At 51.4% G+C, this 27,874-nt stretch overlaps 7 protein-coding genes across 7 annotated transcripts; 4 read left to right on the top strand and 3 right to left on the bottom strand.

Annotated features, from left to right (window-relative positions):
* Positions 1 to 670: 670 nt before the first annotated feature.
* Triagg1_2634 (transcriptional regulator family: Fungal Specific TF) lies at positions 671 to 1,929 on the top strand (the record flags this gene model as incomplete). The annotated part of the gene is made up of 3 exons (XM_062896837.1): positions 671 to 922; positions 990 to 1,087; positions 1,167 to 1,929. 3 exons carry the CDS (start codon positions 671 to 673, stop codon positions 1,927 to 1,929), a joined length of 1,113 nt encoding a protein of 370 aa, XP_062758251.1.
* Positions 1,930 to 12,029: 10,100 nt separating this feature from the next.
* Positions 12,030 to 12,878, bottom strand: Triagg1_2633 (uncharacterized protein; the record flags this gene model as incomplete). The annotated part of the gene is made up of 1 exon (XM_062896836.1): positions 12,030 to 12,878. The coding sequence occupies one exon, from the start codon at positions 12,876 to 12,878 to the stop codon at positions 12,030 to 12,032; it is 849 nt and encodes a 282-aa protein (XP_062758250.1).
* A 352-nt stretch (positions 12,879 to 13,230) lies between these two features.
* Positions 13,231 to 14,439, top strand: Triagg1_2632 (uncharacterized protein; the record flags this gene model as incomplete). The annotated part of the gene is made up of 2 exons (XM_062896835.1): positions 13,231 to 13,349; positions 13,407 to 14,439. The coding sequence occupies 2 exons, from the start codon at positions 13,231 to 13,233 to the stop codon at positions 14,437 to 14,439; spliced, it is 1,152 nt and encodes a 383-aa protein (XP_062758249.1).
* A 1,816-nt stretch (positions 14,440 to 16,255) lies between these two features.
* On the top strand, positions 16,256 to 18,803 carry Triagg1_2631 (uncharacterized protein; the record flags this gene model as incomplete). Its single annotated transcript, XM_062896834.1, has 2 exons — positions 16,256 to 18,426; positions 18,485 to 18,803. The coding sequence occupies 2 exons, from the start codon at positions 16,256 to 16,258 to the stop codon at positions 18,801 to 18,803; spliced, it is 2,490 nt and encodes an 829-aa protein (XP_062758248.1).
* Positions 18,804 to 19,571: 768 nt separating this feature from the next.
* Positions 19,572 to 20,896, bottom strand: Triagg1_2630 (uncharacterized protein; the record flags this gene model as incomplete). Its single annotated transcript, XM_062896833.1, has 4 exons — positions 19,572 to 19,639; positions 19,709 to 20,443; positions 20,537 to 20,791; positions 20,866 to 20,896. 4 exons carry the CDS (start codon positions 20,894 to 20,896, stop codon positions 19,572 to 19,574), a joined length of 1,089 nt encoding a protein of 362 aa, XP_062758247.1.
* Positions 20,897 to 21,682: 786 nt separating this feature from the next.
* Positions 21,683 to 22,801, bottom strand: Triagg1_2629 (uncharacterized protein; the record flags this gene model as incomplete). The annotated part of the gene is made up of 4 exons (XM_062896832.1): positions 21,683 to 21,888; positions 21,943 to 22,434; positions 22,521 to 22,620; positions 22,688 to 22,801. The coding sequence occupies 4 exons, from the start codon at positions 22,799 to 22,801 to the stop codon at positions 21,683 to 21,685; spliced, it is 912 nt and encodes a 303-aa protein (XP_062758246.1).
* A 1,002-nt stretch (positions 22,802 to 23,803) lies between these two features.
* Triagg1_2628 (uncharacterized protein) lies at positions 23,804 to 24,928 on the top strand (the record flags this gene model as incomplete). The annotated part of the gene is made up of 3 exons (XM_062896830.1): positions 23,804 to 23,867; positions 23,965 to 24,618; positions 24,681 to 24,928. The coding sequence occupies 3 exons, from the start codon at positions 23,804 to 23,806 to the stop codon at positions 24,926 to 24,928; spliced, it is 966 nt and encodes a 321-aa protein (XP_062758245.1).
* Positions 24,929 to 27,874: the final 2,946 nt, after the last annotated feature.

The following is a 27,874-nucleotide window of genomic DNA, read 5'->3' as shown; positions in this document are numbered from 1 at the left end:
GGCCGCCGTCTACTGTACTTCTCGCGCCCTCGGACATAATGGCGTTGCCGAGTCCTAACGACACCCCCCTGGAGACCCTGTTTCGATCCGCAGCCGGAAATACATGGACGTGGACATGGACAAAGTACATCCCACAGGAGTGCGCCATGATCAAAAAGCTACCTACCGTTTGGCTTTTTCACAACGACGTTAGTTTGGGCCTGGTTCATAAAGCCTCCGAGGGCCATGATGCTCATCAGCTTGCTTCTCAGTCAGCTCACAGCAGATTAACCCACTGTAAAAAGCCCCACCGGTGGCCCATTATTCAGCACCTCGTCCATCTCCATCGACCACATCCTGCTACACCACCCTATCTGGTATTTATATAATCTCTCGGGTCCCGTTGCGCTGGGTCGGGACCTCACCTCCTTCTCTTATTCACTCTTCCGATATTATTCATCTTCACCTTGACCAAGAAAGGGAACCTGGTCAAAGCAAAGCAGAGCATAAGCAAAAGCTGTCTGGACCTTGGGGTTTAATTCCATCCATCACATCATCCATCCACATTGAAACGGTTATATATACCTTGTCTATACCATTGCTCGTATAGCCGACCCCATCAAAGAGTAAACAGTCTCTGTGGGATAGCTTCATTTTTTATTTTATTTTTTTCATTTTCTCATCATTCACAATGGTTGCCCATAGCCTGCCCTCGCCTCCTGCCGAGGATAACAAATCATCCACCTCCACATCACCTTCCACACTATCAAGAAAAGCCAGTGGCTCAAGTACAAAGGCCATCAAGGCCAACCACCGAACGTCTAAGCGTGCCGGATCCAATGCCGCTTCCTTGCACCACCACGAGCAGGTTACACACGGCATGGATGGAAGACATAAGCGCGTCTGGAAGGCCTGTGAGAGGTGTCGAATGAAGAAGACAAAGGTACGCACTTATTATACGAGGCTCCAAGGAAGTGGTGTGGTTCCTTTTTCACTGACTCGAAACGTAGTGCGACGGTGAATTCCCTTGTAAGAGATGTAAGGATGACGGCCTCGTCTGCACGGCTGGCGTGCGCAAGAAGATGGAGTACAAGCAGCTGCCTCGAGGGTAAGCTTCGTCGAAATCCCATACCCATGTCCCAAAGGTGCCTCTCTTTTTGACTAACACTGGTTGTGTCACGCCACAGATACGCAGAGGTTCTCGAAAACACCCAGTTCGCCCTCATCTCCACCGTCCACAAGCTTTACCAGATGGTCAGGACCAACCAGCAGTGGGACCTTGGCGAGCCCGAGCTCAACGACCGCGGCCAGCCCGTGATCCATAACATCGCTCAGAAGCTGGGCTGCATCCGACCCAACAGCGACATCGACCTGCCCGTCCACTCCGTCTTCCCCGAGAACGAGCGTGACCTCAAGGAGCTGGCCCAGCAGCTGCACGAGCACCACAACGCCGCCGATTCCCAGACCAAGGACCGCGACGTCGAGATGGAGCGCGAGTCTCCCCTCCCCTATCGACGCACCGACCGCGCCTCGTCCTCGGAGCTGGACCACTCCGACATCGAGCTCGACTACCGCCGAGCCGCCTTTGGCAGCCACAACCACGCCGTCACCATGTCGCCGCAGAGCTACGCGGGCAGCAGCACCGAATTCGAGTTTAGCCAGTCCGGACAGCCAGACCTCGACGCCACCGCCTCGCTCTTCGCCTCGCAGTCCCCCTCGATGAACGTGTTCCCCGACTGGGCCCTCAAGTCGTCCAACGACATTGCCGCCATGCAGTTCTACCAGCAGAGCGCCATGCAGGACCTCAGCGGCATGGGGCCTACCTTGATGGAAGGCGGCTACGAAACGATTAAGCCTCAGATTCTTTCAAATTCCAATCATGGTGTCATGATGGGCATCAACGACCCGACTTTGTATAACGGCTATGATGTCGACTTGATCCCGATATAGGGCGGACCAGCAACAACAAAGCAAAAAAAATAAAGAAGAAAATGACAAAAAACATGATGCTTATGGATGAAGAGGCAACAAACTGCGTTTTGACCGGCCCGGTGTTAATAGTTATACCGCGATGTAAGAGAGGGAGGAGGGGGGTCGTCTGGTTGCGACTTTGATTCATCATGAGCCATGCCATCTAGGCAAAAGGGGGGCGATGGCCATGCAACACATTTCGATTCTCGGCACTCTTTTTTTCTTCTCTTCCTATTTTTCACTCTTCATCATTCACTCTCTTCCCCCCCCCTTTCACCTTCTCTCTCTACATCTTTTGGGAGGTCATTCAATCATCATTTTTGGGATTAATGGGCGTTTAACGGGGCACACTATAAGCGCGGTGCACTGATAGACTTTTGCTTTTTATCTCTTTTACTGTCATTTGTTTATTTCTGTATATGTGGTACATATTCTTGGAAAGGGGCGGTGGGGTGGACCTCAGGTCGGGGATCAATTGATAATGGGAGCGTGACGAAGTTACGGAAACGGAACCGAAGCAAGCAAACAGAGCTTTTGAATAGAATGATGGCACACCGATTGCCACGCTTGAAGTAATTCACAAAAGTCGGCTACTCTACTCGTGCTTGATTTGATTTGACATGTCGGTGAATGTGACTTGATTCAATGAAATCCATCAGTAGTCGTATCCAACTGGCACGTCTCTTTTATTGATTCCATCTTGGGTTGGTCATCATCACCGCCGTCTCAAACGCAAAGCGGCCATAGGGCTTACACGCAAATGCAACAGCTTCATTAGTTCCCCCCCAGCCCAGCCCAGACCATTGCTGAGATGTTCGGGACCAGCTAGCTTCCCCCTCGATCCAATCCTACCTACCAACCATTCGAACTCATCTCTCACAAGGCGCCCAAATCGCCGACACGTCATGGTAATCCCTCCCCTTGCCCCCCTGCCGATTGCATCGTGAGGAGACGTGCGTATACATGTACATGTAGCCAAGCCCCCTCAGCCACCATGCCGTCGTCTTCAAATCCAATCTATTGCTATACGCTCAAGATTTCTTGGAAACTTACCTACTAACCTAGTACTTGTACCCTTTTTTTCGTTCTCGTACAACGCACGGATGACTTCCTACATACATACATGCATGCATTAGGCTGGGGGTTTGGTTTTATGTTTATTTTTAATTAACATTTGGCTGAATACGATACGCGTTTACGTATTTTTATTTTCTCTTTATTTTCTATTTTATTTTGTTTTTGACGGCGGACCTCATTAGGTGTTTTTTTTTTCTTTTTCGAACCAGAAATACTCGTATGTACCGGCCGGGCGCTGTTTTTTTCCCCTTGCACAGTTTGCTCGCATCATCATCCGCTTTGGGGAAATGGTATCGGAGTTTGTCAACACCATATCGGCAGGGTTTGTCATCCACGGAGAAAGGACAAGGACAGAAAAGAAAAAAGGGTTTTATCCCACCCCCTCCCGCTCTCCTCTGCAGTGAATCGACGCACGCCCTGCATCTAGAGAGACCTTTCTGCCTTGTACTGTACATACATGAATTACGTGTATAATAATGGGCTAGGAGGGGGGGGGGATTAAACAAAAAAGAGAAGAGGAGCAACGGAGTATGCACGGCACCTTCTAGGCTACCTGCTACTATCCCCGTCCGTCCGTTATACCCATTTCAACTCCGGAGAGCCCACGATGTGACCCATCGGAGATAAAAAAAAAAAAAGAAAATAAAAAAACCATTATTGACCAACGAAGCTCCAGTAAAAAAAAAAAAAAACCTCCATGGAAGACAAAGCTGTAGGAGGCACGGAGAGAGGGGAAGGGCCCGCGGCGGAACGGCCTTTGTCAAGTGATTAAACCTGCGCTGACAAACTATTTACTACCAGCGTTCGGTCACGGAGTAAGGAAATATTTCGATGATGGAGCCCCCCCTGGCACCCCCCGAATCGGAAATATTTCCACGATGCAGACTGGCCTTGCTGCGTGTCCTGTGGGGTCTGGTGGTTTTCTCTCTTTTTCTTTCTTCTTTGGTGGTTGAATTGGGGATTTTGGAGTGTTTTTACTGGAGATGAAGGTTCCTGGTTTTTGACAGCTTTTGGCAGGTAACGTGGTTTTGGTTCAAAACAGGAAAATGCTGAATATTGGGGGTTTTGGGGCTACGGCCCCTTGCTTGGATTGATGACTGATTGCTTGGTTTCCCGGCAGTTGGGACAGCTCCAAGTTGCCGGGCGTAGATAACAAGAAAACATGGACATGGAGTAGACTGGGCGAGCTATCTATAAAGATAAAACAGAATTGTAATAAAATCTGAGAGGGAAAAGGAAATTAACATCGTTGATCGAGAGATCCATATCCAACGACAGCCCTGCTGCGTCTGCCTGGCCTGATCTGTCCGAGCGGGCAGTAACATCAAGGTGCTGTCAATATGTCCGACACGCAGCCCGCAGGCCCGCAATATCCGCGGTCTTTTGACAGGACAGACGGACTTGGGGATACTCGCACTCTGTTTCGGTTCGGAGTAAAGAAACGACAACAGCAACGATCGGGGTGTGCTGTCTTTGCGGTGATGGAAAAACAAAAAAAAACGGCCAAAAGAAGGGGAAAAGGAGCGGACAAAATCCCTCCCCAAGGATTGGGAATCCTCCGTTCCCTGCTTTTGCCTTGTGATTAGTATCTTGACTTTTTGTTCTTTTCTGCTAATACGACGCCCCTGAGATTCCTTCCATATCAACAAGTATCTTCGTGTTCTGCTTTTGTGTGTACGAGAGTGCGCAAACCCACGGGCTTTGCCCAACTCCGAGGCGAAATCGCTGTATTCAGCAACCTAGGAAAAGGGCGAAAGCCCGCCCGCGTATACTGTATGGGAGCTGGAAACCCTCCCCAAGGGGCTGGGACCGACCACCCCCCCGAGCTACGCGCTGTACCTGCTGAGCTACAGGGCCTAGAAGCCACCTAGTACAGTGGTCCATCAAGCACGCCAGCCCAAAAAACGGGCGGCATCAACGCCCGGGGCCCGGACCTTGGCAAGACTCCGAACGCCGGGGTGTGTGATTTTGGGTTGTGCCTTTTTGATCCAATGCCCTTTTTTATTCTTTTTATTTTTATGTATTCTTTTTTTTATTATATATTTCTTGGGTTGCGGGGATCAGCTCATGTAGACAATTGCTGCATGGCGGGCTTCGACGTGTACATGGGATGAGGTTTTTGGGATGGGTGGGATTGGGAATGGGATTGGGGAGTGGGATTTGGGGGGACGTGGCACGGAGTCCCGAGTACAGTACAGTCATTGGAAATCCGACAAACTACAGACTAAATAATCGTCCATATGATTAATATCATGGGGGCTATGTTTTGGGTGAAAATGCATGAGATTTGGTAGACATTTGGTCAAGATACAAGGGCCTTGTGCAGACGAACCATACAACATATCCACGGTACATGGGTACATGTACGGCACGGCTACAAAGCGCACGCCATCTAAAAAAACACTGGAATCATCATTTATTACAATATTTATAATTATGACTCTTTCACAATCAAAAACTGTCAGAAAACACACACACAAAAAGAAAGAAAAAAAGGTTTGAATTTAGCCCACCCAAGGCTCCAGCTGGAGTGGGTAAAGGTAGCAGAAAGTGCAAGCAGGGCAACAAAGCGGACGGAAAGATTCCCACCTGCAAACACACACGCTCGCTCGGCACATGTAAGACGGGAACACAGACCCCAACAAACGACACCAACTCTTCATGGGATCAAAATGGGTTTCTGGGCTTCTTCGTCTGGGAGAGTCCCCCCGCTAGTAGCAGTAATACACGTAACCCTTTTTTTTCGCTTGTCCGTAACAGTACAGCTCGGACATGCTTGCATATGCGTGGTATCAGACGCCATGGATCGCGGAGCCCTGCAGGACGGAGCACGGAGTGCGCCGAAGAAGTCACTCGAAATATGGGCTCGTGGCCACTCTCTCTCTTGTGTGTCACGCCGAATTCACGCTGTCGTATCAACAACCTCTCTATACGATCATTTGCCTTTTCTCGTCTCCTCTTCATCTCAAATCTCACAGGATCGAGGGAACACAGAATGGCATTGTGTCTGTGCGGCCGCCACCCGACGCCGTGCCTGGCGATGCTTGCTTGCTTGGCATCCATCCATACTTGACATGAACCCCGTGTGCTGTCAATACTTGTAGCTTCCATGTTCCAACGGCTCGGCATGCTACAAGCGGCCGGCTCGTGGTGCATACGACCCCTCAAGAACAGGAGACGGGACAAGACGAATCAAAGTCCGCATCGCCGCATGAAAGGCCCCCCCCCCCAAGGCATCTGCATCGGCACATGTACATACCATCGAGTGCTACTCCAATATTACACCGAAAAAAGAGCTGCTGTCCGTTCTCCAATTCCCGGGCCCCGTATAGCTCATACGAAGTTACCTACGCAGCTAGATTGAATTGCCTTGTTTCACAGGGCGTATCGCCCTCCGTGTGTGCTTTTAGCGTGCTGGGTTGACTTCAAATCCCTTGTCCCTTGTCACCATTTCCTGCATTGGTATTGGATTATATTGGGATTTCTGATCTACAGGGCCACTTTCCGCTCCAAAAAAAAAAAGTGGCCGAAAACTTCAAGGTTTTGTCATCCACTTGCCGCCCTGCTGCTGTAATCACTCCAAATCAAATCAAATGTCCGCTTTTAGACTACGGCCTGAAGTTTGAAAAGTTGCTACTAGCTTGTGCATAAGCAAACGGGAAAAGCTCCCAGATACAAAAAACGCTACTCGTGCTAGTAAAAACGGAGTTCCGCCTTGCTAGTCACCGGTAGCAAGACCTCAAACGAGAGAAGAGACCATTTGATCGATTGAGCTAAAAAGCAAAGAACCCCTGGAAAAGCTGCTGAGAAATGGATGACTGGGCAAATAACAGGCCCCGTTTGTATCCGTAATGGGTTGCAAATCGATTCGCAAATAAACAGCGGTCTGTGTGTCATCCTTTTCTTTCCCTCTTTTTTTTTTTAAAAAAAATCTATTTTAATTCCATTATTATTTTCGTTGGCAATCTCCATCTGGGCGTTTACGCGCTGCCGTTCTTGGAAAATGGGCTTTTCCTCGTGGCGTCTGAGTCGGCGATTAAAAATCCATTTGCCCTCCCTTACGGCTTGGAGATTCCATAAGCTTTCGAAGCTTACTGGACGGGACCCCTGCTTTTCGGCCATGGTTGGCACGTGGATTGCGTCTTTGACTCAGCGGAGTTTTGGAGCTGTGTTGAAGTCAAGTGCTGGGGGAGGGATCGTTAACTCCGCGTAGCTGAAGGAATGATATGATACTGTCATCCATGGATGGTAATTCAGGTTAAAATGAGTTGCTGCCAAAGAAGAGAGACACGCCATGGATACATCTAGAGGACAGTAAATTGCATGTGCTCTTCATGGATCATGGCTGTCTGAGAGGGTCACCCAAATTATGCCGTGATGATCTGATTCCATACGGTTACATGTACATCCACACACCTCCAACAGCGACAGAGTACATTCAGTACCTGGCCTGGGTTATCCGGCACGTATCAAAAGTGGATACGCGTATCAGCACGACGCTGACAGGCCAGACGCAAGCAAAAAAACGTGGGGAGGCCAAGGAGAAGCTATTCCGTTGCGGCATAACGAACATGTCATCTATCACTTCGCCTATTCGCATCATCTTGTTATTGCATTCAGGTGGGAATCAATAGTACCAAGTTGATTCTTCTATCAAGTCGGATACAGCATCATCATCAATGGGAATTAAAAAATCAAAAATCGAAAAAAAAAAAAAATCAACAAACCAAAACACACCCTCCCCTCCCTCCCAGGGGCTCTCACAAGTTGCTCCGCTGACACTCGAGCCAAAGACGCACCCCCCCAGCACCAGCTTTCCTTCGTTCAACTTGTTTATTAGGCCCAAAATGCCACACGGCACCCAGCAGCCGGGCACAAATCCAAAACACCTGTGGCGTCTTACAAGACTCATCGCCGACCACCCCAAGCGAGCGAATAAATTGCGGCAGTTGGCAAACTTTCCCTAGCCCCGTTTCTTTTCGCTGGGCCGGAGCTGGTGCCATGGCGGTGGCGCCCCTTGCTGGTGATAGGCTGCCATCGGAATCCTTTTGCCGCGATGCTGAGCTACCTTACCTTGGACTTACATGTACATGCTGTAACCCAGCGGACGAATTGATCCTTCAGAGGAGGAGAAGGAGGGGGGGCTGATTGAATGGGAATCAATCCAGCGTGGCTCTTAGTCGTCTCTACTCCAGTCGTTATCGTTCAACCATCTTCCTTCGAAATCGAGGCCCCCCCTCCACTTCCTCTTCCCTTCCTTTTAGCTTGGCCATCCCACTGGCGTTTGTAGTCCGAGTAGTACGACGGACAGCGAGTCAATCCCACTCGGCCACCCGTCTCGCCGTGGTGGCACATACGAGTACCGACCGGGCGGTGTCAAGTCAAATCTCAGCCTTGCCAATGGGGTTAGAAGGCAACTTTTGAGTGATGGAGGTGCATAGAGTTAAAAGAGTTTATTCCGAATACTCGTAGCTCGAGGTGGGGGGAACAGACATTGAAGACACCGATGCCGAGACAGACCCTGAGTCGAGACCAAGTTTGTTTACTCTCTCTCTCTCTCTTGCATGGCCTGAGTAAGACGTGTCTTTTTTTTTATTTTTGGTTTCTTATCAAGTAATAAGTAATACATGTATCAGACATGCCGTCTCGCTACGAGAGATAAAGATTCTCACGCGGGTGGCAGCACCAGCCAGGCGGCACGCTTTTGCCCCCAGATCTTCGTCTAGCAATGACTATAATTGGAGCCTCAAGCGCTTATCACAACATGTTTGACACCCCATGGATGCAATTGACGGCTTGGACTGAGTCAGGAAGCGCGGGCTGAAGATCATCCAAAGCATGTGCTAGCCAAACCTTGAATCGAGATACCAGATTAAATACATGTATCTGTGCCCAATCGCCAGTCCCCGCTCGCAACCATCATGCGATTCCCATCCCAATCAGCTCTTGTTGTGGCTTCAGCCTAACTGCTCTACTCAGCGCCAAAAAGCATCAACTTTGCAAGACAACACCAACTCCCGAGCTTCTCCTCACTCAGCCCTATCCCCATCAGCGAGCAAAATCTATTCCAACTTTTTTGTCAACTTGGTCGGGACCGAAAAGACACATTACAACTCGGGTTTTGCAATCAGGTAGCTAGCAACGGGACTATTATACGACTAGACGAAAACTCGTTTGCCATTGCCATCTGCCATCATTCCTTTTTGAATTTATCCTTTATTTTTTAGTAAACTTCTCATTTATTTATTTCTTTTTTAATTTATCTATTTGATTTTTCATATCCTGCTTCGATTCACTCCCCTCCTCTTTCCCGCCTTCGTTTCCCCTCGAACGCCCGCTTTCTCGAATTCTGCTGTGGCCTCATGAGGCGCTTCTTCCTGTGTAAATGCGGCGTATTCGAACACATCTCGCCCTTTCTTCCACTTCTATTGAAACGCCAAGTCACCGACACCGACATCACCGCTTTCTCAGCCCAGGTACAGTACCCATCCCGTCGGTATTCGTACCGTCGGCGAATCTAATAGTAAAGAGCTCCAGGTTGTGGCGTAGAGAAACTTGCAGCCGTGATAATGAGACACCTGTACATCCCGCATCTGCAAGTAAGCATATAGTCAAAGCAGCGTCTAGCACAAGTGCTCCATTGCCGTGTATCCGGTAGATCTCGCTTCAGACACAAGACACGGCAAACAAACGTTACGCGAAAGAAGAGGAGGGAGGCGGCGTTTGCAAAAGGTTTAGTAGTTAGTCGTGATCCTCCCACCAAGCCCAGCGCCTCTAGTTCCATCGCCCAAACGTCACTCGCACGAGCCCAAAACGTGCTTTCAGATGCGCACGTGTGACAAACTCGACACCGGCGCTGCGTTTGCAACAAGTGTGGCATCGACTAGAGATAGAGAGCCGCCGCTGCGTTTGCAAAGAGTGTGGCATCCAGCTAGAGGGAGAAGCCACGCTGCGACGGAGCGCGATCCAGATCGTGGATAGAACCTCGGGGGGCGAGGCTGCACGACCTCTCAAGGCAGCATACTTTGCGGGGTAGTAGCCAGGAGAAAAACGGCGACAAGCCTTCTTCAGCTGAGGCCCCTTGTGGCTTCGATAACTTGGCGGTAGCTTTGCTGTTGTGTTGTTGGTCCTTGGGCAGAGGGGGAACGCCTCGTTCTTGTTGATTGGCGGGCCATACGGTGCTTGCAGCGTATCGGCGGTAGCTTAACGAGAATGATGGCACGGTTTGGGTTAAGAGGAAGATGAAAGAGGGGTTTCACAAGCTCAATCGTAGCTGTAGGATGCGAGCGAGTCATGGAGCTCGAGGTAGGTTCAGCTCTTGCGCGTGGGCTTTTGATGATAAGTGCCGTAGTGGTGAAGGCCAGGAGCTCATGTGACACTTGTTTCTTTCCATGGCCAATGATGGATTGAGTTGTTTGATTAGAGGGCTTTTGAGGCTTGTGGAATGTAGAGCGGAAAGATTATGCATGATACTTGGAACCGTTTGAGTGGCATCGCTAGGCTGTTCATTACAATCAACACTCTCTCATATCGTGGGGACCGAAGAAAGCTGGCAAGCCATAGTTGCTAAATCGATTCAGTTAGCTTTCAATACCCCCTTGGATTGAATTGAACTAAGCCCACATTATGAGCTTGGCTGTTAGACTTACACGGATAAACGAGACTGACATGGCCGACGGGGCACTATCGGGCGTAACGATGGAGTCGCCGTTTACAATCTTTACAGCTTAAACAGAGCATCCTATACCGGTTTATTTCATTGTTCCAATTTGACAATAGTGCTCATGCTCTTTCTGCTTGTCAAAGACAGCTTGTGGTTGAGTTATGCGAGAGTTATACCAATACCCCCCCTTGAGATGAATCGAGGCCAAACTGCAAGAATTGGATAACATGGCCACAAGGTTCAATAGTGTCCCAATATATCTATAAACACAGCATACGAACATGCTTAACAGCGTAGAATCTTATCTCGCATCTCTCTTTATCATTCCACAGTCAAATAATACTGCGTGGCTGGGCGCGCCTGTATATCCATACCCCTGAAATCATGAATAGCTCCATATTCCGGCATTGTGACTCTTCCATTGTCTCCCAGTATTCGCATTGAGTTACATTGTAAATTTGCTGCTTTTTGCTCGTATTAAGCTACACGTAATTCTGCCGTATTGTCAATCGCTTTGACGCAGACATGTCAACTAGAGAAGGCATATCGATCAAGACAAAAGATACCTAGATGTAAGAACGGATAGACGACGAGAGAAACTCGTGCTTTTTTTGACAGTAAATTTTTTGTATCTTATTCTTAGTTTACGTACTCTCATGGCAGTAGAGCAAAGAGTTCTCTCATCTTATGTGCGAGTTCAAAGAGTACCAATACGGCATATCTAGACGCGGAGCATGGTCAAGATTGCTTGCTTCACATCCTATCTGTCCATTTTTCTGGTCATTAGACTTGTTTATACTAAATTAATAGTTTAGTTCTTTGAAATGAGCATGCTATCAAGTGTTACTAAGTTGGTGTATTCATGGTTCAACATGATGGATGATCTGATGCAAGGGGGCCACGCACGATGATATCTCATGGACCTCGCTTCATAACTACTCAACATTGCCGGTATTGGGCTCAAATCACCGTCTCACCAAATATTGCTTCAAAGAAAGAAATTTGCTGAAATAGAGTGTCAATTCAGTGAAGTGCTATAGCCATGCCTAGATTAAGTGGCCATTTTTATATGCGAGACTGATTCCGATGGATTGCAGCTGTTCGAATCCTTCCGCATTCATAGGACAAGGAATCTCAATGACTTAACAGCAGACGCCATACAACAATATATACATCAAATACTCCCGCAATGCGGTTCCCAACCCAACAGTCATGCCATCCAGCGCCATTCCCATTCTCCCGTCACATCTGTCCCAGTGTCTCCGTAAAACGCCTTAAACCCCCAATGAGTGCCCATAAATCATATCCTCGTAGTATCGCTTATTGCTTCTCCTAGGCATCATGTGTTGATATCGAGGACTTGCTTCAACATACTCTCACTTGCCCTCCACCATCGAGCTCTCTGCTCAAGGTCATCGGCAACTCCGCCAAGAGCCGCCTCCTTTCTCCTGCGAGCCTCACGCGCAGCCGTGGTGCTGCTTTGGCGTTTCACCTCCAAAGGCTGCAGCTCGGCTTGCAACCTCTCTGCTTCCTTTCTCTTTCTGGGAACCTTGGCCTGCAGCGCCTCGAGCTCACGCGCAAGTTCTTGCTGCTCTGCCTTCCGCTTCGACACGAGGCCAAGCGTCTTTGTGAGAGGCAGTCGGAGGTTTGGATCCGACTCTGAAGATTCATGCTTGTCCTTGAGCTCCTTGATCCGGCTCTCCAACTCGACAATCTTGGCTGGCAGCTCTTCCAAGCGCACCGTCTCCAGCTGAATGTTTTCGTACCGCTTGCTCAGGTCCCGCCCCCTCTTTTCCAAGTCAGACACCAGATCTGCCACCTCCAGTTTGAGGTTCTTGAGTTGCGCTTTCGCCTCGGCATTTTCTCGTTCCAGATCCAGGTTCTCCTGAAGAGTGACGATGAGAGGCGGATCCCCTACGATGGCGCGGATAAACTTCTCCTTGGTCACCTGCTCGACATAGGAAAATCGGAGCTTGGCGAAGAGTTCTTTGTAGTGAATCAGGTCTGCGTCCAGGCTCGTGGGGGAAGGTCCGTCAAGCGACGTGTTGGACGCGTCAGAGATGCGCTGAAGGGTGTCATTCGGCGTAGAATTTGAGATGGATTCACTGAGTTTGATGATGGAAAGCTCATTGCTCGATTGCAGGCGACGCAGTGTCTCAAGCACCTGGGCTGGAGTTTTGGCGCTCATCTTGGGATGCTGTGGAAGCTTTTACCAATTTCCTAATAAAACGAAGGCGTATATACAACGCCTATGACTCTGAATAGCCTCTCCTGAAAATGGATGGTGCTTTGAAGAGCCGATGCAAGCGTGTTTACATTGAACCCGATTCGGTTAGCCTGATCACTCCGGAAAAATTATGTATGCACGTCTTATCTTATCGGCAGGGATTTGGCTCGAGCTGAGTCATCCATTTTTAAGGATCCCGGATCTTTACACAGCCCGTCACCAAAACACGATCCTCTTGTCAACAACCGCATTTGCTTTCTTTGCGACATCGCCGATATCTTGCTTTTAAAATTACAATTACTTTGCTTTTGCTATGCCAAACGACGACATCCTTACAGACGACTATGTCGCCGGTCTTCTGGCCAAAGAGGCCAGCGACTGCTCGATAAAGTACTCTGCAATGGGAATGGAAGCTTTCAACGCAAATACCAAGTAATGTCGCCCGCTGTTCTTCGCGCGTGGGGGGATGTTATTCTGACGGAGTTTAAGGCCGTCCAACGTACCGAAGCCGAATACGAGGTTTCTGAGAAACATCATCAGGGATACGGACTCGCACAACAAGGCGCTGCTGGCCAAGGAGGCCGCCGAGTCCAAGGCGAGGCTCAGGGATTTGGAGCGCGCCGAGGAAGCCAAGCGACGGAGAACGAACCCAACGGCCGGAGATGTACGGAGACGGCAGCTGGGGAATATTCAGTCAATTCTGGGCGGACCAAAGCACAAACGAGATGACAACGCGAGGTCGGCCGACGACGAAAAATCGAGGAGCAAGAGCGACAGCGACCGCCATTCGCGCCGGGCGTCGCGTCGAGATAGGGATGCGGGCACTGATCGTCACAAGTCGAGGAAAGATTACGGTCGATTGTCGCGAAGCCCTGAGGGAGACGAGCGAAGGAGTCACCGCGAAGATCAGCCACGGAGCTCACGGAGGAAACATCGCGATGGCTCCTCTGAGGATAGACATCGACATGGCCGCGACCGCGATCGCCACCGAGATCGGTCTAGGTCGCCTCGCCGTCGACGTCGTTCTCGTTCACCTCAAACCAAGAGGAGCAAACATCGCAGTCGCTCTCCTTTGGCTGCGGAGAAGCCAGCTTCGAGAAATTCGCATCTCAAAAACGACGACGATGAGTCAGACCCCCTAGACGAATTTATCGGGCCTGCTCCGCCTCCAAAGTACCGCGGCCGGGGGACAGTTGCCGGCACGGCGAGCTTAGATCGGCGATTTTCTGATTCGTACGATCCCAGCACAGATGTCCTCCCCGATAAAGAGGAGAACAACTGGGACGACGCAGTGGAGGCGTTTAGGGATCGCCAGAAGCTGCGTCAAGTGCAGGACGAGCGGATGAAGGCCGCCGGGTTCGCAGACCACCAGATTCAGCGGATCAACAACACTCAACGAGAAAAAACCGAGGAGAACGTGGTATGGTCCAAGGCTGGCGAGGAGAGGGCATGGGATCGTGGGAAGAGGGAGGATAGCGATGGTGATATCGTCTTGCACGGCATCCTATCGGAGGAGTCGTGAGGAGCATACACACAGATTTAATTTGGAGCAGTATGGCATTGGATACGGATAAACCGGTTGACTTCCTTTCGATGGATATACAGGAAGGTGGAGGCTCTTGGATACCTGCGTATCGCCGAGAGCGAGTCATGAATTATGAGCTATGATGATACAACATGAACAATATTCTCGGACAACGAAATTACTACTACTACTTCTATTTGGTTCTTCTCGTACAAGACTCCATAGACTATACAACAAGATACTAGAGGCCCCGAGGAATAGGCCCAAAGTGGGCATCGCACGTAATCATCTGCATATGCAAGGGGTCCCAACCAGGCGATATGAAAGTGCCGACTCCCCTTCGTATTCGCTTTAAGCGCAGTCTCTGAGGCACGTGTGCACTCATCCGAGCCATTTTTCGCTCTCACCTTGGAGAACAAACAACAAAAATGTTTCTCTTATCTGTTGCACGCGCGTGTTTCGCCCGCAAACCTGGGTATCTGCAGGATTTTGATCACAAGCACAGGGTTTTTTGTCTTTTTGGCATCCGGCAAAGGTCAGACCATCTCCACATGATGGGCATCACGAGTTGCGTCAGGCTATTTTTGCTTCTGCGTAGTGGATCGAAGTGGTGGCCCCTGGTATGGCTATCAGAACCTAATTCCAGCGGGACCCTGGCAAGCTGTGGGCGGCCTGAAGCTTTTTGAGGTCCTGCTGTGGTTTGCATGGGGGACTTTGGGATTTGTTTGTGCTTTGGGCTTGGCTGGGGGTTTCCTCAACCGCTTGCTTGTGTGGTTTGTTTCTATGGGAAGATGTTGAATAAATGAGGAATTAGACACAGATAGTGAAATGACATCATTGCAAATAGTACAGCAAGAGATGTCTGCACTGAATCCGTCAACAATAACAACAATGGATAACAAGACGGGATGCGTCAAAGCTATGTCGCCAAAGTTTCCAAGCTCCACCCATCGTCCCACCCGCCAACGCACTAATCCGTTGCCGCTGAGCTTCAAATCTATCACCAACCCGCGATGCTCCGTTTCGTCAGGCCAGGCCAGTGCGTTCTGTTGGAATTGCCGGAGCCGAACAAAAAGCCATGGTCCGATGTAAATCTGGCGACATTCGGGAATCTAGGTTTGCATGCATTCAGTCGAGTGACAAAACATGACATCAAATGTTGCTTGTCTGTCTATACTTGGCCGTCAAGACGGATGTCACTGTCTGTCCGGTGCGTCAAATGGATCAAATGTCACATCGCTGAAAGCACCTGGATTTGAATTTACAGGCGAGTGCCTTGGCACAATTAGCGACCTCAGCCCCCCCGCCAAGCTCCGCCCATCCACTGCCGGCTGCTCCCTAAGCCCCAGAAACAGCGTATTAGTATAGGCGGTCCACCTTTGGCCCTCTGATGGCGTCGACGTGCATCTTTCAATCCAGTGCAGTGCAGTGCAGCCTTTGCCCGCCCCGCCTGTTTACTTTTCCAAGTTACTCCTCAGCACCTCAACTTCCGCCTTCATCTCTACCTAGACATCGCCTCTTTTCCTCCTTGCGCTCCTCTTGCTTGCATCCGTCCTATCGTCTCGTTAGAAAGCTGATTCTTTTGTTATTTCCGCCGTCTTGTTGTTTCTTTTCCTTCCTGTTTATCCGATACCCGAGTTTCTTTTCTTATCCGCTCGTCCCATGACGTGTCTCCGCCGGCCGACGTCAGCTCCCTGAGGCGGCATTACTTTGGCCAAACGCCACAAGAGAAACCCAAATCAAAACAAGACAAAAAACAAAAACAAGCAAAAACCACTCCGTCTGCGGCCGGCCGACAGCCGCGCTCTTCACGATGCGCACTCCCCGGATTGTGATTCTCGTTCTCTGTATATCCGCGTCCTTGTTCCTCCTTTTCCGCGCAGCGACAGCCTCCAAACGAGCCGCAGACTCCCGGTACCCCACGGAGCTGCGACCAAACAGATCGGTATGGGGGCTCATCTTCTACAACACGCCCTTCTCTCTGTTCCCTCCCAACGCCGCCATCAGCTTGACCGACGACAACAGCACGTCTTTTGCGGCGCGGCCTGCGGCCTTCGGCCCTAGGTTGCGGCCCAACGGTCTAAGTGGGCAGCTGTGGGTTGGGAGCGGTTTCATTGAGGATAGTCTGGACGGCAACGGCGAGCTGGGCTGCAGCGACCTCCCAGGCTGGGATGGTGCCGGCGCGAAGCATGTGCTGAAGCAGCCCTTTCACGGACCTGCATCGCACAAGAAAGATGCCTCCAAGTCTGCTCGCCGGCCGAGGCGCAGCCAAGAGCTTATAAGTCTGGATAGCTCCAAAACAGACACCAAAGCAAGTCTCAGCGAAGACATCCCCACCGATGACGGCACCGACAATCACCTCCACCAAAGACTTCCGCTTACTCGACGGGACCTTTCCATGTCTTCCCACGCCGATATCCAGTCGATCCAAGAAGGGGCCGAGATCAAGGGCAAGATTGTCTTGTTAATGCGTGGAGGATGTGGCTTCTTGGAGAAAGTAATGTGGGCGCAGCGAAGAGGAGCTATTGGCGTCATCGTTGGCGACAACGTCAAGGGAGGTCCCCTAATCCAGATGTTTGCTCGCGGCGACGAGGTCGACAACGTGACAATTCCATCCGTCTTCACTGCCCGGACCACGGCACAGCTGCTCTCTTCATTGACGCAGCCTGGCAGTTTTATCGAAGATACGCTTGACGATAACGGCAATCCCGTCCTCAAAGTCCAGCAGGGCTCCAAGGCCAGGAAGAGCAAAGACGCCGATTCCAAGAAGAAGGCGCCCTCGAAAAAATCCAAAACTTCAACCAAGGAAAAACGAATCACGAAGAGAAAGAAGGTCGAGGAGAAGCCAAGTGGTTGGTTCAAGCGCCTTTTCAGCTGGGGCACGTCTTCTCGCGGCGTCGACAGTGAAAGCAGGCCACCCAGCAGCGGCCAGCTGGATTGGGTCATGGTTGAGGACTGGGAAGATGAGCAAGACAGCACCATGAAACCCAGCGTGGCTAAATCCAAGAAGCAACCGAAACGGCCGAAATCTGAGGGCGACGACTTTGTCATCGGGGTTCAAGACTGGCGGGATCCAGATGTCATGGGCAAAAGCAAGGCGACTTCTGTAGGCAAGGACGCGCCAGCCAACTCCAACTCCAAGGGCGACGTCTCCGACAAGACACCCAGCGTTGATAAGCCAAAAGGAGGAAGCATTACCCCGGGCAGCGGCGAGTATAAGCTGCGTAAAGTGTCTGATGACGAAAACGAAGCCACCTCGGCCTTTGAGCTGAGGGGTGTTTCACCATCTACAAAGGGCCGCGGCCTTATTTCTAGAATCTTTGGCGATGACGAGGACGACGAACTAGATGCTGTGCTTGCTGACTCCGAAGACGGCGACTATGACGACGACTTGCCTGAAGAAGATGAAGATCCTGTACCTCATGAAGGCCTCTGGGTTACCATTACACCAACCAGCAGCGCCAGTCCATTCTTCGACACGCTCCTTGTTCTCGTCATCAGCCCCCTGGTGACTCTCTCTATTGTGTATGCACTTTTAGTTTTACGAGCCAGAATTCGTAGGAGAAGATGGCGGGCCCCCAAGTCTGTGGTGGAACGTCTGCCCGTCAGGACGTATCACACAGTCGCCCGATCCCCCAGCCTATCGCCCAGGGTCTCATCCCCAACGCCGACCACGCCGCTGTTACAGCACACCCACAACTCTAGCCCACCGAGATCGCGGCCCCGTTCCAGGACGACCACCGGCGTCATGGAGAGCGCAAACTTTCTTACCCCTACTCCTAGCGACTTGGCATTACCGCAAACGCTGCCACAGCGGAGCTCTCGTACCGGTCGCTCAGGGCACGAACGAGGCGCCATCTCGGCAGAGTGGAAAAAGTACATGGGAAGACAGGTGGAATGTGTTGTCTGCTTGGAGGAGTATGTCGATGGCGTGAGTAGGGTGATGAGGCTGCCTTGTGGCCATGAATTCCACGCCGACTGCATGTGAGTTTTTCTTTTCCGTTGTGTTTTTCTTAAAGCATCAGGCTGACAAGATGGATAGCACTCCTTGGTTGACAACCCGCCGACGAACATGCCCCATCTGCAAGGGAGATGTGGTCCGCTCCATGGCTCGTGGCTCGTGGGCTGGCCCTAGATACGAGCCATACCATGACGACGGCGACGACGATGACGACGACCAAGTAGCTGAAGGTTCCGGATCTAGATCATCCACCGACGAGGATCTCGAGCAAGGCGTTGCCGAGGCGGAGCCCACGGCGGCACGCCGCTCGAACTGGCAAGATAATTTCTTCTTCATCCTACCCGGAGGTAGACGCAGGGCACAGTCTCCATCTCCGCCATCAGATGATCGCCAGGCGTGATCTGATTAACGAGGTTTCATCTCAACGACTTTCCTGGAGTTGACCGAGCCCGTCAGCTGAACGTCGCTCCAAACGAGTCGGCAAGCATATCAACGGTTTATGCGGGCATATCTCTGCTTTAAAATCTATCTCAGCGGTATACCTTGTTGTCAGGGACAGCAACAATCATGCGCTTTTGGCGTAGTGGACATGGGAGGAATAGGAGTTTTTTTTTTCTTTTGTTTTTTTGGGATTAAGCAAGCATTATGGAAGTATCGCCTTGAATGGCTCTTTTGTTTTTGTACTGGAGGTGTCGTTGTGCTGTGTGCGTGTCCTTGCCTTTGTGGCGAGCTGGTTATGGGGAGAGATAGAGGAGTGAGGAGGCTGTTTGATGGATGAGCGCCTGTTGGGTGTCGGATGGAAGAATACTTATACCCTCGAGTTGATGGCGGTTCATGTGGATATCTGTATTTAGTTATCGTAGTGCGGTAATGGATGCCGGGCCATGGATGGTGGCAGGCTTTGATCTCCTGTCATTTGAGTTGCAGTCATATTGTACAAGCTCACGCACTGATTCAACATGTGTCTATAGTTGAGCCCTTGATATAATGAGAGGGCCGTTGATGCGTTTGGCTTAGTTAGTGACAGCAGTAACACTCACGGTGAGGCCAACAATACGGGTCATAATCCAAGTCATTGATATTGCATTTGTTCTTTTTCTTTCTCTGTAACCAAGTCCACGATTTAAACTTTTCTATATATGTACATGTACAACATTGCGAAATGCAATCAGATGTAGCCCTTGAGGATGGCTGCCTCAGCATTTAATATGGAGGAACCAGCCGCTCCAATAACCGCTGTCAAGACAATTAGCCACATCTACCCTATAACAAGACTTGTACGAAAGAAAAGGGGAGAAGACTCACTGTTATGGCTCAGCGCAACAAACTTCAAGTCGAAGATGCCGCTCTCGTCAGCCCGCACTCTGCCCACGCTGACGGTGTATCCCCTGCCCAGGTCGCGGTCCAGGCGCGGCTGCGGCCGGTCGTCCTCGTCAAAGACCTTGATGGGCGGGTTCGGCGCAGACGGGCACCCAATCTTCTGGGCCTCGGAGACATATGCCCTGAGGGCGGCCTTGCACTCTTCAGGCGAGGGAGGGGGCTGGCGCTCGAACTTGAGGCTGACGCAGGCCGTGTGGCCGTCCAAGACAGCGACGCGATTACACGAAGCCGATACGCGCAGGGCCTCCTGCTCGACGAAAGCGGTATTGGAGGGGTCGATGGCGCCGAGGATCTTCCTGGCCTCGGTCTCGAGCTTGTCCTCCTCGCCCTGGATAAAGGGCACGACGTTGTCCATGATGTCCATGCCCGAGACGCCCGAAAAGCCCGCGCCGGAGACGGCCTGCATAGTGACGATGCTGACGGTGGAGATGGGGCCGAAGGCGGCCTGCAGCGCGGCGAAGGGGATGACGAGCCCGATGACGGCGCAGTTGGAGTTGCAGACGAGGAAGCCCTTGTTCAGGCCGTGGACGGAGCGCTGGTGCGGGATGAGGTCGAGGTGAGGCAGGTTGACGGTGGGCACGACGAGAGGGACGAGGGGATCGCGGCGGTAGTTTTTGGCGTTGGAGAAGACGGGGATTTCGGCCTTGAGGAAAGCCATTTCTGTTTTTCAGCGCCAGAATCAGTCAATCATTCTCTCTCCGTCTCTCTCTTTCATGTGATGCGAGAATGTCAATGTGATATGAAACAACGTACCAACATCGCCAGCGACATCGGAATCGAGGCCGCTAAACACCACGTCGCAGTCGGCAAACTCCTCCGGGCGGCACTCCCTCACGACCATCTCGGCGACGTCGCCAATGGGCGAGGCCTGCTTCCACCGCACGGCATCCTTGTACTTCTTGCCGGCGGAGCGGGACGAGGCGCCGATTGCGTGCAGCTCGAGCGTCGGGTGGCCTTGCAGCAGGAGGATGAAGCGCTGGCCGACGGAGCCGGTGCAGCCGAGGACGCCTGAGGATTGATTGTGTTAGAAAGGACGGCTTGGAAGAGAGGGGAGATGTGTGATGATGGGGGGTCAGTCGTACCGCACTTCTTGCGAGGGGATTGCGTTGCCATGGTGGGTGATTTTGCTGGAGTGGTTTGTATGAGGGTGAAGATGGGAGCCGATAGAGCTCAGATGGGGTGACACGCGATGTCGCAATAACAAGAGATTGAAAAGGAGAGAGGGGTATATGATATGGTAAGCTCGATAACACAAACAGGCGGCTCAGATCTAGATTTCTAAAAGATCTAGATTTCTAAAGATCGTCAGCCAAAGGGAAAAGAAATGTTGGTTTGAACTTTCTGACTCCCAAAAGTGTTGGCTACCGGATTAAGCTCAATTGCTGCCCCGCCATCGGAGCGTCGCCATACGTCAGACTAGCTTTTTTTTTTTTTTTTTTTTGCGCGGTGCCGGACACTGGGATTATTAGTGTAGACAGTATCAGGTATATAAGTCGATATTGATTTATTATAAAATATTGCTCAAGTGGTGTTTTTTTCCTATTTGAGATTGAACAAAAGAGACGATTGAGAAAGAAGAAGAAAATTGCTTATATGATTGCTCTCTCTGAGAATCTATCCCGTGAGACTGCCTGCAATCAAGACAGGCAGTCCTTCCCAATGGGCTTCATGCCCTACCTCAGTATCCAAGGTAAACAATACCTATGCAGATGAGACTCAACCTAAAAGTCCCATATCAACATGCTGCGCCAGAACGCCAAGTGAAACACATCGTGACGCCTCATCCAATACTAAAAACCAAACAAGTAAACACCAGATTATGCCGAGTCGAGTGAACCCATATTCCGCTCTACAATGCACCCACAGCCGAGACAAAACCCCCGGTCGGTCGGTAATGCTTTATGCCTGGCCGTCGCTTCGCCTGTTGTTGGCGTATAATCGGAACTGCACAAAAATGGTGCCGTCCTCGACGACCGTGCCGAGAGACCCAATAAGCCAGGGGATGGTGTTGATGATGTATTTCCTGTCCTGGGAGTAGGCCACAATGCTGATGGCGTACGTCAGGTTTCCAGTCAGGGAAAGCATAAAGAACAGAATCGAGAGGCCTGTTGAAAGTGATTAGCGTATGATGGCGTCGATTAATGGTCGGCTGGATTTACCTTCGCAAGACTTTTCTCGGTAGTTCTTGATGATCTGGGGAATTCGAGCACAGAGGTAGCACACTGCGCTAAAGTAGCCCAGCATCATGCCAATCTTCTCCAGCAAGTCTGACGACTCAAAAGCCACGGCGTTGAAGACGACAGGGTCTGCCTCGTTGTACGCTCCAGCCTTGTATGAGAGGTACCACCCCATGAATCCAACAACATATACGCCAACCAGGCTGGCTGCGTTGGACGACCACGAGGACCGCTCAATCAGCTCGTCGCCGGCCGGCGCAATCTTGCTGGCGTCCACGCTCGACACCGATCGGCGATGCGACATGCGCCGCTCTCCAAGAAGGGGCGCCTCCTCGGTGGCCTCCGCCTCCTCGGCAGCTCGGCGAGCGTTGATCGTGTTGTAGTATAGGCACTGCGAGATGAGGAGGAAGTCGGCGACGCAAAAGTACATGGCCAATGCGACCGCTGTCGGCGCGAGATGCGTAAAGAGTCCGCCTAATGTAACAGTCAGCTCCGCTTATAGACGGCTTCTCCGCGGGAGTATTTGCAGAGAGTCGTGGGAATCTTGCGGGAGTGCGCACCGATCAAGTTGGTGGCGTCGCCAATCATCCAGACCACCAGAAACGGCATGCTCAGGCCGTCGGCGCTCTTCGCTCGGTAGTTGACAATCATCTGAGGGAGCTGCCGGGTGTTGCGCAGTTAGACAAGGTCCTTCTTGGGCGCAAGGAACCAGAAATTGAGCACATACAATAACGCATATCCATGCCGCCATGCTAATGCTTCCAAAGATTCCCGATATAGCTTTGTGAAGAGGCAGCTCTTTCACTGCCTCGTTCACCACGGCCATCGCAAGAGACGCCATGATAAGGAAGTCGGGCGGGTTGCGGCGGCGTTCAGTAGATGCTGGACAAGATGCGTCGCTTGCTCTGCAGCTTCGAGAGAAAGGGAGAGACGGTCGAGCCAGCAGCAAGAGAGCGTCAAAGGCTGGAAAAGGGAGAGCGAGATTGTGCGGAGAGTCAAAGCATCGGCTGGTCAAGATCACCGGTGCTCTTACGGCTTGTCGGAGGCTCCTTATCGCGGGTCAGCGATAGAAGCGCAGACGCTGATTGGACGCGAATCCTGCACAAGAGACAGATCAAGGGTCTGCTGTGGAGGATTTTAGGGATTGGTGGGGTGCATGCATAGCGCAGCCAGTGTAACTTCCCGCGCTATCTCTACGCTGGCCTTGCATCGTCATTCTGTTGCGGTCGGTCAGCTTATACAGGTAGATAACAGATGCGCTGCAGTGTGTTGGTGCTACCTCAGTATCTTCTCTGCTCTTTGTGTCACCTCATTATCAAACGTTTTTGACTCGATCAGAAGAAGCAACAATGTACGAGTACTCGACAACTGAAAAGCCAGATTCGCACAAAAAACTCAATCGCTCTCTTTGGCGCAGCGGCGCCGCCGAGACCGCAGCCCACTCGAGGCGGGCACATGGCTCAACCGCGCCCAGCTGATGCACCGGGCATGATGTAATGCGCGTGATCAAGACAGACAGCCGCTTGTGCTGATGTGAGTAATGCAAAGCCATAATTGCCGTGATGCAGCGAGGCGCCAGCTGCTACCAGGCACCGCACGCAGTTGAGCAGTGGCTGGAGTGCATGTTAGTACCTTAGTACTGCTGGGGTAAGGTACCTGGTACCTTGGTAGCCTGCGAGCTCCATCCCTCGAGGTCACTCCTGCATCTGCTTCTACTTCGTACTTTATCTTCATCAACAACAACCATCTCTTCATCATCATTCCATCTCGCCGATTCATTTAGAATAGCCAGATTGACCTTTTGTTTACCGTGTGCGCCGTATCTTTGCAGCCAGCAGCCATTATGAAGCTCTCAAATGCCGTGGCCTTCAGCCTCGTCTCCCTGCCAGGGGCCATGGCTTGGGGAGGTGTGTATTGTCTCCTGCGTCTCCTGTCTTTCCCCCGTGACGCTCTCTAGTCAACACCATCACCAGTCATTCTAACAATCATCCTCTCCGAATCAAGGTCTGGGCCACATCACGACCGCCTACATTGCCAGCCAGTTTGTCAGCAACTCCACAGAGGCCTACCTCAAGCACCTCCTGCGAAGCAATGAGCCCGACTACATGGCCAAGGTAGCCAGCTGGGCCGACTCGATCCGATACACGAAATGGGGCAGGTTCACGAGCACGTTCCATTTCATCGATGCCCACGATAGCCCGCCCGAGTCGTGCAACGTCGACTTTGACCGCGACTGCAAGGGGACCGGCTGTGTCATCACCGCCCTAGCCAACTACACCGAGCAGTCCCTCGACCCGTCGCTGCCGCCATGGCAACGTGCCCAGGCTGCCAAGTTTGTCATTCACTTTGTCGGCGACCTGCACCAGCCATTGCATAACGAAGACGTTGCGAGGGGCGGAAATGGTATCCACGTCAAGTGGAATGGACGAGACTTTAACCTGCATCACGTTTGGGATAGCTCCATTGCCGAGAAATGGCTCGGTCGCGGAAAGCCGTACCCGTTGGCGGAAAAGTGGTCCAAGGACCTCACTGACGAGATCAACAGCGGCATATATTCAAAGGAGAAGGATGCTTGGCTGGCGGACTTGGACTTTGGCGATCCGATCGAAACGGCAATGGCTTGGTCGCGGGAGTGTAACAAGCTTGTGTGCGAATATGGTAAGTTTGTCGCCTGTCTTGTCAATGTTTTTAGCTTTGCAACTCACCTCACCGTTTGATAGTCTTCCCTGAGGGTCCCAAGGCCATTGTTGGCCAGGAGCTGAGCGGCGAGTACTACGAAAAGGCAGCGCCCATGCTCGAGAAACAAGTCGCTCGCGCAGGATACCGGATGGCGGCATGGCTAGATCTGATTGTTGACGAGTTCCAAAAGAGGGACGCCAGCTATACCGGCAAGCGACCCGCAGAGGATTATGAAGAGCCTGTTGATGAGCTTGCAGAAGAGATGGAGGACTATATTGGAGAGTTGTAATCGAATACCTACGCCTAGAAGTGTGGGGACGGACACCAGGTTGCTTCTCCCATATTTGATCTTGCGTATAATAGCGAGCAGATATGATTTTGCATATAGAGAACGAATCGAAGCCTATGCCAAGGATATTGAAATCATGAATGCCTCAATCAAATTAACGGATATAGAAACACGACGGGAAATACCATCGCCAAGACAATTGTTTCTCTGCCAATGACTGTTTTGTCATTTTGCTCTTCTCTTTGTTTCCGCTCCAGGGTATCCGAAACGGCCAACACTGAAGCCATCCCCCGCCCAGAAGGGGTGAAACAGCAGAATTCGGCAAGCCGAAGCTCAAGGAAGCAGATTGCGAGATTCCGAATGCCCTTTACGGAATATGACGTCTGTGCCAAGAAGATGAGACCGGGAATAAAAAGTTCCTCAACATCTGTCAGCTGGGAAAGCGAACGAGGACGGAGCGCTGTTTCGAAGTGCAAAGACGGAGTTTCAGATGGCTCTGTTAACGAGCGCCAAGGAGGTTTCACGACCGGCACACGGCAAAAGCTGTGGGCTCTCGTTTTTCTCTCCTTTGGGGGGCTTATTTCCCTCCCCTTGCCCTTGCACTTGCATCTGTGCATTTGGCCCCTGAAGCGTCAAAGGGTTCAATTCGCTTTTCGCTCTTTGTTTTGGCTGCAGGTATACGGAGTGATGAAAAAGGGACTTGTCACAAACCAGAAGGGCAGTGCTGGCGAAAAACACTTTGGTATGAGTACGAAACTGGCCGTCTGTGCTGTTCCGATTTGCCAGATTGGGGATCTTTTGTCGGTCATTTTGACGGGCTTTGGATGAAACGTGCTCCTTTAACGATGTAATTGAGTCTGTTTCCGTCCGGGGTGGAACGTGAGATGGACGGATATACTCCGACAGACCCCCTATGGACGCCAGTCTCATCTTCAAATGATTACAAAGAGCACCTGTGATATAGGTACTTTCATGTTGTCAAAGCTGAAGACGGCGCTTTTGGAATGACTTGCTGGATTCCAATAAGAGCTCATTCGATGCAGCCCTGAGAATGGGCCGCCTTTATGCCGATAGAACTGATTGATTGTTGAGCCAGCTGCGATTTATTGGCTACGAGACGACGAGGCTTCTTACAATCTAGGCGCCCAAGATTTGGAGTGGGGGTTTGTGTATATGCCCTTTGTGTTGTGTTAGTACCTACTATACTCATACAGTACAACGGGAACAAAGCATGGTGGCACGGCTCTGCAGCCATTTAGGCCGCAGCTTAGAATAAAAGCCAAGACAACTTTGTTCTCACGAGCATGGCTTAATTGCGCTGCCAAGTCGCACCCCATGGCTCATGTTTCGCGCTGGCCTGTAAGCGCACGCCTTGTGTACCTACATGGAAGATATCTTCCACATATGACATTGTGCGCCCCCATCAAGTTTCGTTGTAAGAGGCAGAAAGGAAGCCGAGATTGATCCGGGCTGCAGGACTTGGCCAACGAATACCTACTTTTGTTATCGGATGTGTTAGACATCTGGTGTGTCTGTCTGTTCTTACTGTAGAGATCTTGATGATTCATCTTCATCCCAAATGCAATGGCTGAAGTTGCTCCGTGCTCCGAAACGGTACATGGCAATTGTAGCTGCACCACGTGCCCGACCGCCCTCGGATCAATTCCCCCAAACGACTTCCATCTCAACTTTCTCCTCTCCAACTCTCTCACTCTCACCATCCGTGCACGCCCATTACCACTTACCATGGCAAAAAGCGCTCAAACAGCCAGTGCCTGAGCCCCGACCTGTCGTCTCGGGTCTCCGTATCGCCTGCAACCGAAACGCGAAGCGCCACATGGAGGCTGCAGATCCGGGCTCGCCATTGGCCAGATTGGCCTGGCACCAACCCCGAGACGCCTGAAGCCGCATCAGTGCATCCGTACTTTAATCTGCGACAGCGCCAGGGTCTGGGCTCGGTTGACCACGGCTAGGGCATTGCGCTGAGGGAGAGTCCCTGGGGAAATAACTTTAATTCCGGGGACATGAAAGAGCAATCACAAAGAGGACATTGCGACATTGCTGCTCGTACTGTCCTCGTACAAGTAGGTGCTACGGCTAGCCGCTCTGTCTCTCTGGTACTGGACCTTTTTGTTTCTTTGTTTCTGTACCTTGGGTCCTCTTTGCTAATTCGTTCCCAGTTGTAGGTAGTAATAAGTAGTGCATCATCCGCAACTGAGGTTTGCTGGAGCAGAACAATGGGCTGCAAATGAAGAGGTCCGTTGCTGCGGCTAGTCGGCAGCCAGAGCGTTCCCCTGGCCGGCGTGCCCCAGAACATCTCTCGTACCTGCGTGGAGAGGCGTACAGTCCTCCTCGACGTCTGTTTCGAGCCCCCGACTCATCAGACAGCGCTAATGCCGTCGCGTTTGGTTACACTGCGCGCCCTCAATATGGGATTGTAATCCTGGGATTGCCCTTTTCGATCGCCGTTCCAAGAGGCTCCCCCCCGGCTCCGGGGCTGCCTCCAAGACAAACCCCCCCGGGCCTCTCACCCTGGTTTCGCTCCTCGGATCGGTGCTGAACCGTTTGAGGCTCATGGAACCGCACTTTGTTCGTGAGTGTGGATGAGTGTCCCTGTTCTGTTTCTGGAACTGGAGCACCGCTGTTCCTCATCCCTAGTCGTGCCGTCTTGCCGATGTCTTGTTTCGTCCCTGTGTCTGCGGTTTGCATTGACGCCAAAGGCCTTGGCGTCTCAAAGCTATAATGGCCTCGCTCTCCCCTCTCGCTGTTTCTCTTTCTTTCTTCTCTTCATCCTCCAACCATTCCTTTCCTAACTCTTCTAAGCGACCTGGTCGTTCGCGGTCTCTTTCGTTTATTTCCTTCTTTCGTGTGTCTGTGACACTTCTTTTTCTCTCTTTTCGTCTCTGGTCTGGTACCAATCCCTCTCACAACTTTCAACTCGACAAT

Source organism: Trichoderma aggressivum, assembly GCF_033847375.1.
Source record: "Trichoderma aggressivum f. europaeum strain CBS 100526 chromosome Unknown scaffold_007, whole genome shotgun sequence".
NCBI classification, from domain to species: Eukaryota; Fungi; Ascomycota; class Sordariomycetes; order Hypocreales; family Hypocreaceae; genus Trichoderma; species Trichoderma aggressivum.
The sequence above is the reverse complement of the archived record's forward strand: the minus strand, read 5'-3'. Positions and strand labels throughout refer to the sequence as shown.